Source organism: Mastomys coucha, unplaced genomic scaffold (assembly GCF_008632895.1).
Source record: "Mastomys coucha isolate ucsf_1 unplaced genomic scaffold, UCSF_Mcou_1 pScaffold22, whole genome shotgun sequence".
NCBI lineage: Eukaryota > Metazoa > Chordata > Mammalia > Rodentia > Muridae > Mastomys > Mastomys coucha.
The window spans coordinates 131,444,913-131,464,126 of record NW_022196905.1 but is presented as its reverse complement, the minus strand read 5'-3'; the positions used below and the strand labels follow the sequence as shown (position 1 = coordinate 131,464,126).

The following is a 19,214-nucleotide window of genomic DNA, read 5'->3' as shown; positions in this document are numbered from 1 at the left end:
GGGGCAGAGGTCATCCCTTGAGAGGGGAGTCCAGGGGCAGAGGTCATCCCTTGAGAGGGGAGTCCAGGCTGTTTCTCTCTAAGCACTTCCTCTGTCCTGACTTCCTTTCTCTCCCCTTGGCTTCTGCAGGCAGATAAGACCTGGATCAACAGAGGCTGTACTCAGACCTGTACCTGCATGGGAGGGACCATCCAGTGCAGGAAATTTCAGTGTCCCTCAGAGACTTACTGCCAGGACATCGAGGATGGCAACAGTAACTGCACCAGAATCTGTAAGGAAGCCACGGGGGGGCGGGGGGGAGGGAAGGGGGGAGGTGGAGAATGTATACATGTGACTGCAGAGCTCAGGCAGAGCAAAGAGGAGCTTAGTTTACAGGGCCTCAGAGGTCCTTGATGGGAATGAGCACAGTGGGGGGGCGGGGGGCTCTGAGAACCTTGGACTCAGCTGGATCCAGCACAAAGTTCTCGATAACTAAATATGTGATGAATAGATAACAAAGGGGGTGTTGTTATCTACACTGGCTTGGGCGTTCTAGTGTTGTATCTGTAGCCTCTGCTTGCTCTGGTCTGCGCTCCTCTCCCCTAACCTCACTCTCTCTCCTTCACAGCTCTGCAGTGCCCAGCCAACAGCAACTTCACCAACTGCCTTCCTTCTTGTCAACCTTCCTGCTCTGATGTGGATGTCCACTGTGAGGAATCCAGCCCCAAAGCCCCCTCTTCCTGCAAGGAGGGCTGCGTCTGTCAATCTGGCTATGTGTTGCATAACAACGAGTGTATACTCAGAAATCAGTGTGGCTGCAAAGATGCCCGGGGTGCCCTCATCCCAGTGAGTGGGCATCTCAAGTAGGGGACTGGTGGGGGCTGGAGGAAGCTCAGGGGGTAAAATATTTGCCCCCTCACTACAGTGTGAGGACCTGAGTGTGAATCTGTATGGCCAATGTAAGCCTTGGTGGTGTGCATCTGTAATCCCAGGGTTCCTGCTAGGAGATAGGAGGTGGGAGAGAGGATACTTCCTAGAAACTTTGTGAGCTAGCTATTCCTGTGTGAGGAGCAGTAAAGTGAGTAGCAACCACAGTGGGATGGGGGTTGGTTGAGGGGAGACCGCTGAATACAAGAATACAAAATGAGGGCCAGCACGTGAGATCATCCTTTGACCACCACGTGTACATGCATCCGTACTTGCACAGTTGCACAAATACACACTCACAGAGACTTTTCGAAAGTGGGCCTGGGTGGTTATTTTCTCCTTCATTCTGCTTCTCTACACTTGGGATGTGCCTAACTACACGGCTGGTCCCGTAATATGAAGTTGGTCTTTCCTGGAACTTGCCAGGCAAGTGCTCTACTGCTGAGCTATGCCCTAAGCCCCTCCCTAGAAGATGCCAGACAGAGGCTCTAAAACTGACCCCATGCTCTCAGTCCCACAGTAACGGATGCTAAGCAATTGCTCTACCACTAAGTCATACCCCCCTAGATACTCTTAAAGGATTCTACATTTGAGCTACAATCCCAGGTTTCCATTGAAGGATTCTTAGGACTCATCTCTACCCATGAGCCACTACTAGTCTTTTCCTGGAGGATTCTAGACAGAGGTTGTGCATCTGAGCTGTACTTCCAGGTACCCAATAGAGGACTCTAGATCTCAGCTCTACCAGTGAGCAACAGACCAGCCCCTTACTGGACTGAGATGCTCGCCGCCCATGATGGGTTTTCCCCTTGAATACTATCCATCCATGTTTATTTTAGTCAGTGGGGTAGAGCCTGCTGATGGCACATACAAAGCTCTTCATAGAAGGCAAGAGTCACCCAGAACCAGCACCTGTCTTGTTACTGCCTTTCTCTCCCTGTGGCTTTTGCAGGAAGGCAAGACCTGGATCACTAGGGGCTGTACACAGCGCTGTAACTGCGCGGGAGGGGCCATCCAATGCCAGAATTTCCAGTGTCCCTCGGAGACTTACTGCAAGGACCTCGAGGATGGCAGCAGTAACTGCACCAGTATCCGTAAGGGAGCCGTGACGAGGGTGGGGAGGGCTTGCTTGCGGCTGGAGAGACAAGAGGCAGGGCAAGAAGGAGCTTAGTCTTGTGGGCATAAGAAGTCAGGAATAAGGCGGAGTCATGGTGGAGAGGAATTCTGAGCACCCACGCTGGACTAGTCAGGACTAGTCTATGAACCTTATCTAATTTAAAGATACATCTTTTTTAAATTAATAAATGTATTTCTTTTTATTCATGTTTAATTGTATATGTCTATATGTGTATATTCCACGTGTGTGCAGATGACGTCTGGCAGGGGTCAAAAGAGACATTAGACCTGGCTTCCAGGTGCTTGTGGGTACTGGGAACCAAACTCAGTTCCTCTGGAAGGCAAGCAAGTGCTCCTAACTACTGAGCATCTCTCCAGCCCCACATCTACATTCTTAACTGTTCTCTCTGGCCCTGACTCACGGTTCATGAACAATAAGTATTTGTTGAATCAATAACAAAGGAAAAACAAACAGACAGACAGACAAACTTATCTTTCAGCCCAGCATGGCTCCAATAGCCTCTGCTTCCTCTGGCCCTTCTGGGCCTCTCTACTAACTGTCTCTCTCTGTGCTATAGCTCTGCAGTGCCCGGCCCATAGCCGCTACACCAACTGCCTTCCGTCCTGTCCACCCTCGTGCTTGGATCCTGAGGGCCTCTGTGAGGGCACCAGCCCTAAAGTTCCCTCCACCTGCAAGGAGGGCTGTGTCTGCCAACCTGGCTACCTGATGCATAAAAAACAGTGCGTGCTCAGAATCTTCTGCGGCTGCAAAGACACTCAAGGTGCCCCCATCTCGGTGAGTGTGTGGGAGATGGGCTTGGTGGGGCGAGAGGGGTGATAAACCGGATAGAATATTTGCTCAGAAAGTCTGAGGACCTGAGATTTAATCCCCATAGTCCATGTAAACTGGGCATGGTCGCCTGTGTCTCTAATCCCAGGGCTCCAATCAGGAAACAGGAGCTGGGGACAAAAGAATCCCTGAAATTGCAACTAGTTCTGTATGGGTAGAGACAGGTGTGTGACGTCAAAGAGGCGGACTTTGTCTCAGTACAAGCTGGAAGAGGACCGACACCTGTGTTCTGTTCTCAAACTATATGTGTACTCACATATGCGCGTGAATCATATGTAAATACAAAGTGGGGTTGGGGGCCTTCTTCTTTCTGCTCCTCCCGCCTGAGATGATCCTGAGAAGATGGGTCAGGCCCCGGAATAGGCTAGGGATGGTCTACCTCTGAACCACATACCATCAGACCTTCACTAGGAGCTCTAGGCACGCCCCATTACTTTACCGGAAAATTCTAGGTAGACATATGCTGCTAGGCTAGCACCGCACCAGATGCAATGAAAAATGTACTTCTAATCTGTAGTGCTGAGTCAATGGATGATGACTTCCTTCACACAGGAAGTGAAGCTGTCTCTTTAGAACTAGACCGTGGTCATCCGCTGCTTTCTCTCCCCATGGCATCTGCAGGCAGACAAGACATGGCTCTCCAGAGGCTGTACCCAGGCCTGTACCTGCTCAGCAGGGACCATTCGCTGCAGGAATTTCAAGTGTCCCTCAGGAACCTACTGCAAGAATGGGGATAATGGCAGTCCCAACTGCACCGAAATCAGTAAGGGGGCAAGCAAGGAGGGCGTGCTCATGGACGGGGGTCAGAGGCAGACCTTGGCCCCTGGGCCTTGGATGTAGGAGATTGGAAGTACCACAGTTGGGAAAGACTCTGGACACCTATGCCTGGATTGAGTCTCTTCTCAGTGTTAGTGTCTCATGGTTCATGGTTAGTCTCCTACATTGGCTTGGGAGCTCCATTTTCTTATGCATCTCCTCGTGGCTTGGCACCACAGCTTAGAAACTGTTTGCTGAATAAATAACAAAAGGGGAAAATGGGCCCAGACTCCTCTATAATTCAGCCTATCCCGCAACCCCTGCTTCTTTGGCCCCCTCTGTCCTGTTCCACTAACTGTTCTCCCTCCACACTGTAGCTCTGCAGTGCCCAACCAACAGCCAATTCACAGACTGCCTTCCCTCCTGTCTACCTTCTTGCTCCAACCACTGTGAGGTCACCAGCCCCGGCATCCCTTCCAGCTGCAAGGAGGGATGTCTCTGCAACCATGGCTTTGTGTTCAGTGAGGACAAATGTGTGCCCAGAACTCAGTGTGCCTGTAAAGACGCCCGGGGTGCCATCATCCCGGTGAGTGGGTGTGCGGGCTCAGTGTGCCTGTAAAGACGCCTGGGGTGCCATCATCCCGGTGAGTGGGTGTGCGGACTCCGGGGCGCCATCATCCCGGTGAGTGGTGTGCGGGTTGAGACAGAGGGCCAGACTTTCCTTCTCTCTGCTTCTCTCAGCCTGAGATGTCCCATTCTCAAAGGCTGGCCCTAGAATGAGAAGACTGCTCAGGGCCTGACACACAGTAGGACAGCTCAGGGCTTGACACACAGTAGGCTATACAGTGGCTCCCATTCAAGGATTCTTTCTGCACATGCTCTCTACAACCTAATCTACCCTCAGCCTTAGACTCAGGGTGTTAGCAAATAGTTGGGGTTAGTGGAGAGGGTCAGAGTGGGGGGGTCTAAGGAAGTACAAATTTGTCTGCCCATTAGCGCTGCAGTGTCTAGCCCACAGCAACACACCTGCCCTCCTGTATACCTCAGATGTGGAAACTGGTTAGGGAGAGGGTACATAAACCCTTCAGGCCTGAGCCTAAGCTGAGCTCTCTGGAGCATCCTCTCAGGCTCCACGCCCTTTCTCACTACCTGCCTTCTGCAGGCAGGCAAGACCTGGACCTCCAAAGGCTGTACCCAGATCTGTGCCTGCGTGGAAGGCGATATCCAATGCCAGAATTTTCAGTGTCCTCCAGAGACCTACTGCAAGGACAATGATGACGGCAGCAATACTTGCACCAAAATCGGTAAGGGGTCATCCCTGGGCCTTCGGTGGTAGCTGGAGTGGCTAAAAAAGTCAAAGACGGGCGAGAAGGAACTTGGGACTCAGGGCTCACCACTGGCCTGGGTCTCTTCTTAATGCTAGTCTCTCAGTAGTCTCCCGCATTGACTGAGAGATGGAATCTTCCTAGTTTGTGCCTCAGTGCTCAGCCTACCCGCATCCTCCATAAATGTTTGCTGAATGGAAAACAGAACAGGGCAGGAGGCTCTGCTGTTGATTTGTCCGGCTTGATTTTTTTTTAAAATACAATCTGACTCACTGGGCCCCCTTTGTTCCTCTCCACTAACCTCTCTTCTACCTCATAGCTCTCCAGTGCCCGGCCCACACCCAGTACACCAAGTGCCTTCCCTCCTGCCTGCCCTCCTGCTTGGACCCAGAAGGCCTCTGCAAACACATCAGTCCTAAAGTCCTCTCCTCCTGCAAGGAGGGCTGCATGTGCCAATCTGGCTACGTGCTGAACGGTGACGAGTGTGTCCCCAGGGTTGAATGTGGCTGCAAAGACACCGAGGGTGATCTCATCCCGGTGAGTGGGTACCCACTGGGGGGCTGCTGAGTGCTGCAGAGATGAATCACTGGGCAAAACATTTGTGGAGCAAGTGTGAGGACCTGAGTTTGAATCTGCCCACCCTTGTGAACTGGCCATGGTAACCGGGTCTTTAATCCCAGGGCTCCCCATTGGAGTCCTGAGAGGCAGGCAGAAGAATCCCCAGAAAAGTGTGAAACAACATCAAGGAACCGAGGGGAGGAAGGAGACGGGGAGAATGGGGGCAGGAGAGAGACAGAAAGATGGAGACTCTGTTTTAGTACACGGTGAAAAGTGAGGATCAGCATCCAAGATTGCCCTCTTCTATGGGCACTTAAGTGAGCCTGCACACGCGCGCGCGCGCGTACACACACACACACACACACACACACACACACAGGGGTGGGTGAGGAGAGGGAGGCAGGCAGGCAGACAGAAAGACAGACATAGGAGTGGGGAGTGGTTTGAAAACCAACATAAGATAGAGAAGGTCACATTCTCATTGCCAATCTTACCTGGAATGCTCCTGTCCGAGTGGCTGCCTCTGGAGTGTGAGTGTGAAGGTCATGTCCTGCCACAGGCTGGGTGAGTGCTCTACCGCTGAGCCTACACCTCCAGCCCTCGCCAAAGAAAACAGGCAAGTGGATGCAAGTCACACCAGTCCCCTGATAATTGGGGATCTGATCAGGTGCCCGATAGCTGAACTGTATTCCCAGGCCCCCATTATAACACTGAGGACTCCCCACACTGCTGATCTACGTACACAGCAACCAAAGCCTTCTTTCCTTAAAATACTTTTGACACAGATAGGTAGTCCTGATTGCTGTGAATAGATAGATGGCAAACCTAAGTCCCTGTAACAGGATGTGACACTCTCTCTAACCAGTCCCTCTGTCCTGACGTTCTACTTCTCTCCATGTCTTCTGCAGGCTGGCAAGACCTGGACCTCCCCAGGCTGTACCCAGAGCTGTGTCTGCATGGGAGGAGCTATTCAGTGCCAGAATTCCCAGTGTCCCCCAGGGACGTACTGCAAGGACAATGAAGATGGCAGCAGTAACTGTACCAAAATAAGTAAAGGTGCTATGGGGGAGGGTGGGGTGGGGTGCTCATGGCTAGGTGAACTGGAGGCATAAAGGAGCTTAGCTGTCTGCCCAAGAGTCAAGATACTGAGGTCCCTCAGGAGAGAGGGGTTCTGGTAATCCATAGCTCTGCTGAGACCCTCCCCTGGGTTAGTCTCTCAATAGTATCTGACAATGACTTGGGTCATCCATTCTAAGTTTCTTCTCTCAGGGCTTGGCACATAGGCCATGCCCAATAAATGTCCTCTGAATGAATAACAAAAAACGGGGAGAACCCCAAGATCTCTTGGTCATTCTTCCCAGCCTGGTTTCTTCAACCTCTGCTTTTTCAGGCCCCCTCTGGGCTTCTCCGCTAACCCCATGCTTTCTGTCCCCGTAGCTCTGCATTGCCCAGCCTACAGCCTATTCACCAACTGCCTTCCCTCCTGTCTGCCTTCCTGCTTGGACCCTGATGGCCTCTGTAAGGGAGCCAGTCCCAAAGTCCCCTCCACTTGCAAGAAGGGCTGTGTCTGTCAATCTGGCTACGTACTGAGTAACGCCAAGTGTATACCCAGAAACCAGTGTGGCTGCAGAGATGCCCACGGTGCTCTCATCCCAGTGAGTGGGAGCGGATGGTAGGATTGGTGCAGGCTGGGGAAATAACTCCCATTATGAGGTATTTGTCCTGCAAGTGTTTGGACCTAGGTTTGAATTCCCACCACCAATGTAAGATGGACAGAGCCCATGTCTAAAATCCCACTGCTTCTACTGGGCTGGCAAAGGAAGACAGCAAAGTCCTCAGAAACCCAGAGCAAGTCTTATGTGTGCTGTGGTGACAAACAACAGAAAGGATAGAGAAAGAGACAGACAGGGACGTTATCCTCTGACCTCCGTGTCTGAGTGTGCACGAGCACACGCGTACACACACACTCACACACACAGGAAGATGAGTGAGGAAGGGAGGTGGTGACTGATTTCTTTAATCTCAATACTTGGAAAGCAGTCAGGTGGATCCCTAAAGTTCAAAACTAGCCAGCTCTACATAGCAAGTTCTAGACTATCCAGGACTCCATAGTGAAAAACCTGTCTCAAAAACAGACAAACTAGCTGGGCAGTGGTGGCACACGCCTTTAATCCCAGCGCTTGGGAGGCAGAGGCAGGCGGATTTCTGAGTTCAAGGCCAGTCTGGTCTACAGAGTGAGTTCTAGGACAGCCAGGGCTACTCAGAGAAACCCTGTCTCGAAAAACCAAAAAAAAAACCAAAAACAAAAAACAAAAAACAAACAAAAAAAACCAGACCAACCACCCAATACATGAAAAGAAACTCCATGTGGATCGGGAGCCCCTCACTCATTTCTTCTGCTCCAGTCTGTATGGCTGGTGCTGGAATGTGAAGGTTGTTCAGGTCTTGGCACAGGAGAGGCAAGTACCTAAGCACTGAGCCACTCCCCAGCCCTTCACTGGGGGGTGACAGTCTACTTGACCATCCATCACTGAGGATTCTAGCCAGATGCTCTGCAACCTGAGCTATGTTCCCCAGTCCCTACTATAGGATTCAGAGCCATGGTTCCTACCACGGGCCCATCCCCCAGTGCCCTGACCTACGATTTCGGGCAAAAGCCCTGCTAACGACCCAAGTCCCAGCTTCTCACTAGGAGATAACAGGCAGGTTCCATTCCGCTGAGTTATGCATATAGCAACTTGATTTTTTTTTCAAATATTTTCTACCTGCTATTGGTTGACTCAGTAAATGTGCAATAGGGCATGCCTTTGGACAGATGAGGCTGTCTCTAGCCAGCCCCTCCTCCCTCCACTTCCTGTCTCTTTCTGTGCCTTCTGCAGGAAGACAAGACCTGGGTCTCCAGAGGCTGTACCCAGAGCTGTATCTGCATAGGAGAAACCATCAAGTGCCTGCGTTTCCAGTGTCCGCCTGGGATGTACTGCAGGGACAATGAAGATGGCAGCAGTAACTGTAAGGAGTTACAAAATCAGTAAGGAGCCATGGGGGAGGGTGGAGAAGGTGTCCTGGTGGCTGGAGGAACCAGAGGCAGGGCAGAAAGGAGCTTAGTCCCCTGGGCTTTAGAGCTTGGGCATGGAAGGTATTGCAGTCCAGAGCCTCGGGAGCCATGCGTGGACTGAGTCCCTTCTCAATGTTATTCTCCACATGGACTTGGACTTGTGGGAGTCCCTCCCCCCACACACTTCTTTTTTTTTTTTTTTTTTTTTTTCGAGACAGGGTTTCTCTGTGTAGCCCTGGCTGTCCTGGAACTCACTCTGTAGACTCAGAAATCCGCCTACCTCTGCCTCCCAAGTGCTGGGATTAAAGGCGTGCGCCACCACTGCCCGGTGACACACACTTTCTTTTAACTTAATCTTTGATTGGCAAACAGGGCATGCTTGGTGAATGCTTGCTGGATGAGTAGTAAATGGAAGTGGGGTGGAAGCAGGATTTCTCAGGCATTCTGTGGAGTCTGCGTTTCTGCTGCCGTGGGCTTCCTCTGGTCCACTCCACTAACTGCACCCTTCCTCCACTTTACAGGTCTAAAGTGTCCAGCCAACAGCAGCTACACGAACTGCTCTCCTCCCTGTCCACCTTCTTGCTTGGACCCAAAGGGCCGCTGTAAAGGCCGTGACCCCAGACCCCCCTCCACCTGCACGGAAGGGTGCCTCTGCCACCCTGGCTTTGTGCTTGACAGGAAAAAGTGTGTGCCCAAAAATGAGTGTAGCTGCAAAGATGCACAGGGCACTCTCATTCCAGTGAGTGGAAGCGGGGAATGGGAATGACTGTTTTTATTTTTTATTCTGTGGCTCTTGGTCTGTGATGCTCATGCGCAGTGCTCATGTCTGTATAGCTGGCCTTGGAATGTGAATGAAGGTCTGTTCTGGCATGGGCTAGGCAAATGCTCTTTCCCTGAGAACCATTCCTAGCCCCTTGTTGTAGAGTTCTTATACCACTGAAGCATGCCCTAGACTTAATAGTAAGTCTAGACATGCTGTTTGTTGAAACGGATTCGAGTCAAGTACCCTACTGCTGAGCTAACTCCCCTGTTCACAGATGCAGTATCTTAAAACATACTTTCCATGTACTAATGGTTGACTCAATAGATGTGGTCCCAGAGAATGGGAGGGAAACTGAAAACCCCCTTAGGCAGGCCTAAGGTTGTCTTCCTTTAACCAGCCCCTCTGTTCCCTTCCCATGGCTTCTGCAGGCTGGCAAGACCTGGACCTCCCCAGGCTGTACCCAGAGCTGTACCTGCGTGAGAGGGGCTGTTCGGTGCTGGAATTTCCAGTGTCCCCCAGGGATGTACTGCAAGGACAATGAAGATGACAGCAGTAACTGTACCAAAATAAGTAAGAGTGCTATGGGGGAGGAGGGGCTGGGGTGCTCATGGCTAGGAGACTGAGGCAGGGCAAGAAGAAGCATAACTCCCACTTAAGAGGTTGACGATGAGGGAAGAGGGATTTGGGGGTCATAGGGCATGGCTGAGTCCCTTCTGGTGTTAGTCTCTCAGTGGTAAAGTCTCTGTTGTGGGAAATATTAAAATGAACTACCTGTGGCTGATTAAAACCACGCGGGGTCTGGATCGTCATCTTCACCTGCCCCCATGAGGATGATTCTCTGCTGCCTTCCCCCTCTCTGCCCTTTTCCCTCCTCAACTTCTAGCTCCACCTCTCTATTCCTGTCCAACCACAGGCCTGTCACTGCCCTAATGTGAATGGATAGAGAAAATGCTGCAACAAGTCCCCCCACTAGGTTAGACAGAACTGTTATGCTTCCTTCTGCCCTCCCAATTGGAGGCAGAACACATCCTCAGCAAATGTTTACTATTTGAACAATGAGACGGGGAAAAGCCTGAGACTCTGTTGGCCATGCTGCCTAGTCTGGTATTCACAGCCTCTGTTTCCTTGTGCCCTCTCCACTAATCCCATAGCTCTGCAGTGCCCAGCCCACAGCCTCTACACCGACTGCCTTCCCACCTGTCTCCCCTCCTGCTTGGACCCCAATGCCTTCTGTGGGGGCACCAGCCCTAAAGTCCCCTCTACTTGCAAGGCGGGCTGCATCTGTGAACCTGGCTATGTGCTGGATAAAGACAAGTGTATTCTTAAAATTGAGTGTGGCTGCAGAGACGCCCAGGATGCTGTCATTCAGGTGAGTGAGCGTGGATGTCAGAGTGGCAGTGGGGGACAGCCAGTAGACCCAACTGGTGTGAAGTCTGTAGACAATGAGGGCAGATGTAGGCACCCCAGACAAGAGGGGACACAGAGACGGCTCAGTGCTTAAGAGCACATGCTAGTCTATCAAGAGGATTGGAGTTTGGATCCTAGCACTATGTAAGGCTACTCACAAAAACCTAAACCTTCAGCCCCAAGGGACTGATGTGTCTTCTGGCCTCCATGGACAATTATATGCATACACTCACACGGAAACACACACACACACACACACACACACAAATAAATAGCCACCCTCAGACTTTCCTTCCTTCCATTTCCTGTGGCTTCTGCAGGCTGGCAAGACCTGGATCTCCTCAGGTTGTACCCAGAGGTGTGCCTGCGTGGAAGGGGTCATTCAGTGCGAGGATTTCCAGTGTCCCCCAGAGACGTACTGCAACATCGACAATAACTGTGAAAAAATACGTAAGAGAGCCATGGGGGAAGGTAGGAGGGGTGTGCTCGTGGCTGGAGAGACCAGAGCGAGGCAGCAAAGAGCTGCTTCCTCTGAGCCCGTAGTAGGGTGGATTCTCTGGTACCACAGCTGAGTCCCTTCTGAGTGTTAGTCTCCCAATGGGTGACCTCCCATATTGACTTGGGAGATTCATTCTTTATACTTTCTTCTATACATACTTGTCACAAAAGCCATGCTTGGCAAATGCTTTTAGGATGAACAATAAAAGTGTGGTGGGGAAGCTCAAGTCTTCTTTCGTTCTACCTAACCTGGCTTCTGCAGTCCTGGGCCTCCTCTCATCTTCTCTACTAAACCAGCTCTTTCTGCACCGCACAGCTCTGCAGTGCCCAGCCCACAGCCACTTCACCAGCTGCCTTCCCTCCTGTCCACCCTCCTGTTCCAACCTGGATGGCCGCTGTGAGCAGACCAGCCCCAAATTCCCCTTCGTCTGCAAGGAGGGCTGCATCTGTCAATCTGGCTACTTCCTGAATAAGGACAAGTGTGTACTTCAGAATCACTGTGACTGCAAGGATGCTGAGGGTGGCCTGATTCCGGTGAGTGGGTGTGGGTGGGAAGTGGGATCGAGGCGGCTGGGAAGATGGCTCGCTGAACCAAGTGCTTACTATGCAAGGGCCAGGATCTGTACCCACGTTAAGCTGGGCTTGGAATCCCCAGAAGCTTGCAAGCTGGCTGGCCAGATATTCCCTGTGAAGAATAGCAATGGTGAGCCAAGAGAAAAGGAGACCATGTCTCAACACGAGGTGTAGGAAGTGAGACCCAGTCAATACTCTGACCGTTTCTCCTGCACTTAAACCGCTCTGTCTCCTGGCTCTGTGTCCTGGCTCTGTCTTCTGGTGGATGCTCATAGGGCTCTGTATTCAACAATGAAACACACACACACACATATACAGGACTATTATACTGCCCTCTGATATTCTTGAGTTAACACTTTCTAAATCTAAATTTATCTTTGTTGCCCTGCTTCCTTCGGGCAGCCCTCCCATGGGGCCGCTTTCCCTTTGCGCTTACATTTCGGCCACCTCACCCTCCTGCTCCTTCCTGGTATGGTCCATCCTACGCCCCTCTCATGGCAGACCCTCTCTTCACCTCTCCTGCATTTTGCCTTGGAATCCTTAAAGTCCTGTCTCTGTCTCCCTGCCCAGCTATTGGCCAATAGCAACTTTATTTCCCAATCAGAGCCAACTAGGGACAAGCTTCCTTTAGCCTAAACACAGGACACTGCAAACAGGTTTTTGGGTAACATAGGTACCATAGGAACACAAGCTGCTACATAATAAATTTTTAAGTAAAGATTATTTTTTACAAAGATAGGGATCAGGGAATGGCTCCAAAAAGACACTTGCTCTCAAGCCTGAACACCCAAGTGTGATCACCAAGACCCACATGGTGAAAGAAAGAACTGACTCACACAAGTTGTCCTCTGACCTCCACATGTGTACTCATGTCTCTGACTGGCCCTTGAGTTTGAAACTCGCTCAGAGCCTGGCACTTGCTGGGCAAGAACTCTACAACTGAGCCATGTACCTGGCCTCCCAAGTGATGACTGTGTATGCAAGTGAGCTGTGTGACTGAGCCTTGCTCAGAGTCCCTTCTGAGGATTGTAGACCTATGTTCTACCACTGAGCCACACCCCCAGCCCCTCACTGGGGGATTCTAGGCAGGGGCTCTACCACTGAGCCACGCCCTCAGCCCCTCACTGGGGGATTCTAGGCAGGGGCTCTACCACTGAGCCACGCCCCCAGCCCCTCACTGGGGGATTCTAGGCAGAGGCTCTACCACTGAGCCACACCCCCAACCCCTCACTGGGGATTCTAGGCAGGGGCTCTACCACTGAGCCACGCCCTCAGCCCCTCACTGGGGGATTCTAGGCAGGGGCTCTACCACTGAGCCACGCCCCCAGCCCCTCACTGGGGGATTCTAGGCAGGGGCTCTACCAGTGAGACATACTACTAGCCTCTCACTGGGGGATTCTACATGGATACTCTACCACGAAGTTAACCCACTTGCCCTAGATAGAATCTTTTTTTCAATATTTTCCATCTCTAGTTTTTGACTGAATTGTTGTCAAACCTGTAGACAGAGGGCAAATGCAAATACTTCAGACAGGAGGTGAATCTGTCTAGGATACCCTCCCTTTCTTTTCCTGTGACTTCTGCAGGCTGGCAAGACCTGGACCTCCCCAGGCTGTACCCAGAGCTGTACCTGCGTGGAAGGGACTGTTCAGTGCCGTAATTCCCACTGTCCCCCAGGGACATACTGCAAGGACAACGAAGATGGCAGCAGTAACTGCACCAAAATTTGTAAGGGAGCCATGGGGGAAGAGAGGGACAGTGTGCTCATGGCTGGAGGGACCAGAGGTGGGGTATGAAGGAACTTAGTCCTCTGGCCTTGGAGGTTGAGGATAGGAGGTCCCACAGTGGGAGGAATTCTGGACACCCAGCTCTGGGCTGGGCTGGGCTAGGCTGGGCTGGGCTACATCATTTTTTTAGTCTCCCACACTTACTAAAAATCAGTTTTCATACCTTCTTCCCCAGGGCTTAGCAAAAAGCCCACACTTGGTAAATGTTTCCTAAATGAGTAACAAAAAGAAAACGAAGTTCTGTTGCTCATCCTGCCATATTTGGTTTCTCTAACCTGTGCTCGCTTGGCTCCCCTCATTAACTCTACCCTCTCTACCCCACAGCTCTGCAGTGCCCTGCTCACAGCCACTTCACCGACTGCCTTCCTGCCTGTCTACCTTCCTGTTCCAATCTGAATGGCAGCTGCGTGGAGTCCAGCTCCAGAGCTTCCTCTCTCTGCAAGGAGGGCTGTATCTGTCAACCTGGCTACTTGTTAAATAACAATAAGTGTGTGCTCCGAATTCAGTGTGGCTGCAAAGACTCCCAGGGTGGCCTCATTCCCGTGAGTGGGCGTGGAGAGTGGGATTGGCGGGTGGCTGAGGAAATGGCTCACTGGGTAAAATGTTTGCCTTGCAAGTGTGAGGACCTGAGTTTGAATCTCCAGAACCTATGTGAGTTGGACATGGTAGCCTCTAGCTTCTACTTGGAGACAAGAGAATCCCCAGGCTAGCTAGTCTTGTGATTAGAGAGAGACAAAAATAGACTCCCAATACATGATACATTCCAGATTATATTCTGACCTTCACACATCCATGCACAGATACTCCCACACAGTAACATACATGAGAAGAGATTCTCACACTAAGATTTAAAATAAAAGTGAAATGCCACTTCTTCCCTCGGCTAACCCCGGATGCGACTGTATTGTTGTTTGTTTTGTTTCTGTTTCTGTATTTTGAGATATGGTCTCTCTACATAGCCCTGTTGCCTGTAGTTTTAAGAACCCACGCTCCTAGTCCAGTGCTGGCAACAGCCATCTCACCCCCATGGTTAGGTTCGCCAAGCAGCTCCAGTCTCACTCAGCTCCACCAACCACTCAGGCTGTGACACCAGACAGTTCTAACACTTTAACACCAGCCAAATAGCACAAGTGCTGTGTGGTATTCTCTCGCTCTCAACTCGTCAGCTATTCTATGTCAGGATTCTTCTGGTGGCGTTTGGTGGCAGAGGCCACCAACGATTCAGTACCAGGCCTTATGTGATTCGCCTGGCTGAAAAGCCCTTCTCTCTTTCTCTTTTCCTCCTCTCCCTCATAGGACCTGGAAGTTCCACCTTTTTCTCTTCATCCAACCATTGGCTTCTGCCGCCTTTATTGACATAATCAAGAAACAATTAGGGAATCAGATTTTAGTATCTGCTCCTCTCCCTACATAGCCCCGACTGTCCTGAAACTCACTATACACACAGAGAGGGCTGGTCTCGAACTCACAGAGATCTGTCTGTCTGACTTTGTCTCCTGAGTGCTAGGATTAAAGGCATGCACTGCCATGAGGATGCATCGGTCTTTAGGACTGACCCTGGAGTATGAAGGACGGTCAAGGCCTAGCACAGGAGAGACAAGTGCTCTACCACTGAGCCATGCCCTGCAACCCATCAATGAGAGTTCTAGGCAGGCTGTCTGTAACTGAACCATGTCTACAGTTCCTAACTACAGCGTTCCAGGAGGCATTACACCTCTAAGATTTGCCCACACTCCAAATGCAATTATTTCTTTGAATATTTCCCACCCATAGTTTTTTTTTAACTTTTTATTGACTCTTTGTGAGTTTAACATCACACACCCATCCTGCTTACCACCCCATCTCTTCATAGTCACCCTCAGCCCCGACAACTTCCCCACCAAAAGAAAACAAAAACAAAAATAGATAATCAAACCAAAATAAACCATAGAAAGCATCTCTTCGTGGAAGCCGTGGTGTGCCAGTGTCTGCTCTACAGCACCCCCTCTTTGTCCACACATCTTTCCTTGCAAATGTTCATTACAATAAGTCACTGTCTGGTTTGAGGCCTCTGGCTTCTGCTATTGGATCCTCACCGGGACGCTTCCTGGTTATCCTGTCATCACCCTGGATCATAGAGATCCTGCAGCATTGGATCAGCAAGATCAGCCCTTTCACATGCTCCATCTATTCAGAGATGAGTCAACTCAAAGCCCTGGATCCTAAGTCCACCCATAGTTTTTTGACTCAATAGATGTGAAACCTGCAGAGAGTGAAGACAAACCAACATACCCTGGAACAGTGAGGCTGCATCCTTAGCGCCGGCTTCTTTCTCATTTCCATTCTCTTTCCATGACGTCTGCAGGCAGGCAGGACGTGGATCTCCAGTGACTGTTCTATGACCTGTAACTGCCTGGGAGGGGCCATCCAGTGCAGGAATTTCCAGTGTCCCCCAGGGACTTACTGCAAGGAGAACAATGATAACACCAGTGCCTGTGCCAAACTCTGTAAGGGGGCCACGGGCAAGGTGGGGAGGGCAAGAGGCCGGGATACTAGGTGCCACAACGGGGAGAGATTCTGCTGAGACCTTTCTTGGCGCTGGTTTCTCACTGATTGGTCTTCTTCACTTAGCTGGGAGATCATTCTTATTACTTTGCTAAGGGCTTTTGACACACATCCCGTGCTCAGTAAATTTTCTCAAAATTAGTAGTCCCAGGGACAAAAGCCTCAAGCTCTGTGGGTCATTGGGCCCCATCCAGTAATCCTAATCTCCTTCCACCCCATAGCTCTTCAGTGTCCCGCCCACAGCCACTACACAGACTGCCTTCCCGCATGTCAGCCTTCCTGTACTGATCTGGATGGCCACTGTGAGGATGCCAGTCCCAAAGTCCCATCTCCCTGCAAGGAGGGCTGCCTCTGTCAACCTGGCTACGTGGTGCATAATCAGAACTGTGTGCTCCAAATTCACTGTGGCTGCAGAGATGCCCAGGGTGGCCTCATCCCGGTGAGTGGTCGTGGAGAATGGGATTAGGGACGCCAGGTCAATGGGTTGGTTGATGTTTTGTGCAAGTATGAGGACCTGAATCTCCACAACCCACTGTAGATAGGCATGTTACCTGTGGGCCAGCACTCACACACATGAACACAATACCACACACGTTGTGCAATCTTTATAAAGATTTCTTTTTTATGTGTGCGAGTACTCGCATGTATTTTCTATTCATGGGTATCGCTGGAGAACCTGGTGCCCACAAAGGCTAAAAGAGGGCACTGGATCTCCTGGAACTGGAGTTAGAGTAATTGTAAGTTGCCATTTGGGTGCTGGGACTTGAACTGGGTCTTCTACACGGCAGTAAGTGCTCTTAACAGCGAAGTCGTCCCTGCTCATAGGACTATATGAAACATTTTAAAAGTTGAATGTGGTCCACTTTCTCCTTGCTTCTTTCTCATTATCTCTGCCTGGGATGCTCCTGCCTGTCTGTCTAGCCCTTGAGTTTGAAAGTTGGTCAGGTTCTAGAACAGGCTAAGCAAATGCTCTACCACTGATCCACACCACCAGTCCATCCGGGGAAGTGTATACCACCAAGCCTCTCATGGTAGGATTCCAGGCTGGCGAGGTATTGGACTGGGAGATCCTCAGAGGCCCCTGCTGAGGATTTATGAGCATGAGCTGATAGGCCCCCTTTCCCACATATAGCTCCTTTTCAAATAGTCTCTGCCTATGCGTGGCTCACTCACTACACATAGAGCATATGGTCAGATAGGGAGGACAGACAGGAGGTGAGCCCAGATCCCTGGAAAGCCCTCTCTGTCCTCACTCCTTTTGCTTCCCACGGCTTCTGCAGGCAGGCAAGACCTGGATCTCCAGTGACTGCTCCCAGAGCTGTACCTGCATGGGAGGGACTGTCCAGTGTCACAACTTCACCTGCCCCCCAGGGACTCAGTGCCAGAACAGTAACTGTTCCAAAATCAGTAAGAGGGCAATGGAGGGAGGTGGGGTGGGTGTGCTTATGGCTGAAGGGGTCAGACGGGGCAAGAAAGAGCTTAGTCCCCTGGATTTGGAGGTTGAGAATAAGAAATACCACAGTACAGAGAAATTTGGGGGATGGGGACCTCTCTGGACTGCATCTCTTTTCAGTACTACTCTCTCAGAGGTTATGTTCCCACATTGACTTGGGAGAAACGGTCTTTTGTTCTCTTTTTAGGGCTGGCACCCAGCCCATGCCCAATAAATGATTGCTGAATGACTAACAGAAGGAAAGACAAAAAAGCAAAAAAAGATGGAGGCACAAGTTGTGTTGGTCATTCATCCCAGTTTGGTTTCTGCAGCCTCTGTGTCATTGGGCCCCTCTGTCCCTGTCTGCTAACACTACTGTCTCTTCCCTCATAGCTATACAGTGCCCAGCCCACAGCCAGTACACCACCTGTCTTCCCTCATGTCTACCATCCTGCTTTGACCCAGAAGGCCTCTGTGAGGGCACCAGCCCAAGAGCCCCCTCCACCTGCAAGGAGGGCTGTGTCTGTAAATCTGGCTACGTGCTCAATGAGGACACGTGTGTGCTCAGAATTCAGTGCAGCTGCAAGGATGCCCATGGTGATCTCATCCCGGTGAGTAAGATGGTGGTCGTGGGCAGATGGCTCAGTGAGGGAGGACCTGATTCAGCACAAGTATGAGGACATGTTTGGAATGTCCACTGTTCAGGGAACTCTTTATAGGAAGAAGCATTTGTGATATCCCAGGCTACCCATGTGACACGGGAGGCAGAGACAGCTAGCCCCCCAAAATTTAGGGGCATGATAGTCAGGTGCTGTCAGAATGTCTGATTGTAAGGTGAAAGGTGAGTACCAACACCCAAGATTTGTCCTCTGATCCCGACTAATCATGTGTGCCATGACTAAACATAGAACACACACACAGAGATTTGTTTAAAAAGAAGTAGCATGCCTAGATCGTGGCTCAGTAGTTAAAGGCATTTGCCTGAAGGCCAAAATAATTTCTGGAACTCATGTGGTTGAAGGAGAAAATTGAGTCCCACAAGCTGTCCTCTGACCACCACACGTGTGCCATTGTCTGTGCACATGTATGTACACACACACACACACACAAACAAAACAATTTTTTTTCAAAGTAAGATTGGGAGCCATGTCTCCCACCTCTGCTTCTGTTCACCTGAGGTCCTGCTGTCTGTATCACTGGCCTGGCGGTGTGAAGCCTGGTCCGTCCTAGGCAAGTGCCCTACCATCTAACCACATATCTCCCTTACATGTTTACCACTTGGGAATTCAAGGCAAGTACTAGATAGCTTTGCTCTGTAACTAAGCTATGTTCACAGGCAGATGCCTACAGGACATTGTTCCTAAGCCACAGTTCTACCACTGAGCCACGCCCCCAGCCCCTCACTGAGGATTCTAGGCAGATGCTCTACCACTGAGCCACGCCCCCAGCTCCTCACTGGGGGATTCTGGGTAGGTACAATCCTACTGAGATATACCAAAACTTCCAGTTGTAATAGTTTTTCCAGTATTTTCTACCTGTGATTGGTTGGTTGTATAGAGTTGACAGGGAGGACGATGTGCGTCCTTCAGACAGGGCATAAAGCTGTCTCCCTAGAACTGTCATCTCTGTCGGCTTCTTTTCTCT

At 50.8% G+C, this 19,214-nt stretch overlaps 1 protein-coding gene across 9 annotated transcripts in view; it reads left to right on the top strand.

Annotated features, from left to right (window-relative positions):
- The window catches only part of Zan (zonadhesin), a 100,246-nt gene that overhangs the window by 61,825 nt on the left and 19,207 nt on the right, over window positions 1-19,214 (top strand). For 7 of the 9 annotated variants that reach the window (XR_004109638.1, XM_031338346.1, XM_031338350.1 and 4 more), the window contains 22 exons: window positions 130-271; window positions 608-825; window positions 1,859-2,000; window positions 2,601-2,818; window positions 3,494-3,635; window positions 4,006-4,214; window positions 4,791-4,932; window positions 5,273-5,490; window positions 6,420-6,567; window positions 6,949-7,166; window positions 8,391-8,520; window positions 9,088-9,305; window positions 9,758-9,899; window positions 10,481-10,698; window positions 11,057-11,186; window positions 11,551-11,768; window positions 13,394-13,535; window positions 13,919-14,136; window positions 15,939-16,080; window positions 16,360-16,577; window positions 17,419-17,545; window positions 17,964-18,181. Coding sequence is in view for 8 of the 9 variants with exons in the window: in XM_031338346.1 (XP_031194206.1) it covers window positions 130-271; window positions 608-825; window positions 1,859-2,000; window positions 2,601-2,818; window positions 3,494-3,635; window positions 4,006-4,214; window positions 4,791-4,932; window positions 5,273-5,490; window positions 6,420-6,567; window positions 6,949-7,166; window positions 8,391-8,520; window positions 9,088-9,305; window positions 9,758-9,899; window positions 10,481-10,698; window positions 11,057-11,186; window positions 11,551-11,768; window positions 13,394-13,535; window positions 13,919-14,136; window positions 15,939-16,080; window positions 16,360-16,577; window positions 17,419-17,545; window positions 17,964-18,181 (3,918 nt within the window). In the remaining variant the exon portion in view is untranslated. The remainder of the gene's footprint in view (window positions 1-129; window positions 272-607; window positions 826-1,858; window positions 2,001-2,600; window positions 2,819-3,493; window positions 3,636-4,005; window positions 4,215-4,790; window positions 4,933-5,272; window positions 5,491-6,419; window positions 6,568-6,948; window positions 7,167-8,390; window positions 8,521-9,087; window positions 9,306-9,757; window positions 9,900-10,480; window positions 10,699-11,056; window positions 11,187-11,550; window positions 11,769-13,393; window positions 13,536-13,918; window positions 14,137-15,938; window positions 16,081-16,359; window positions 16,578-17,418; window positions 17,546-17,963; window positions 18,182-19,214) is intronic. The other 2 variants (XM_031338348.1, XM_031338351.1) reach the window with 2 other exon arrangements.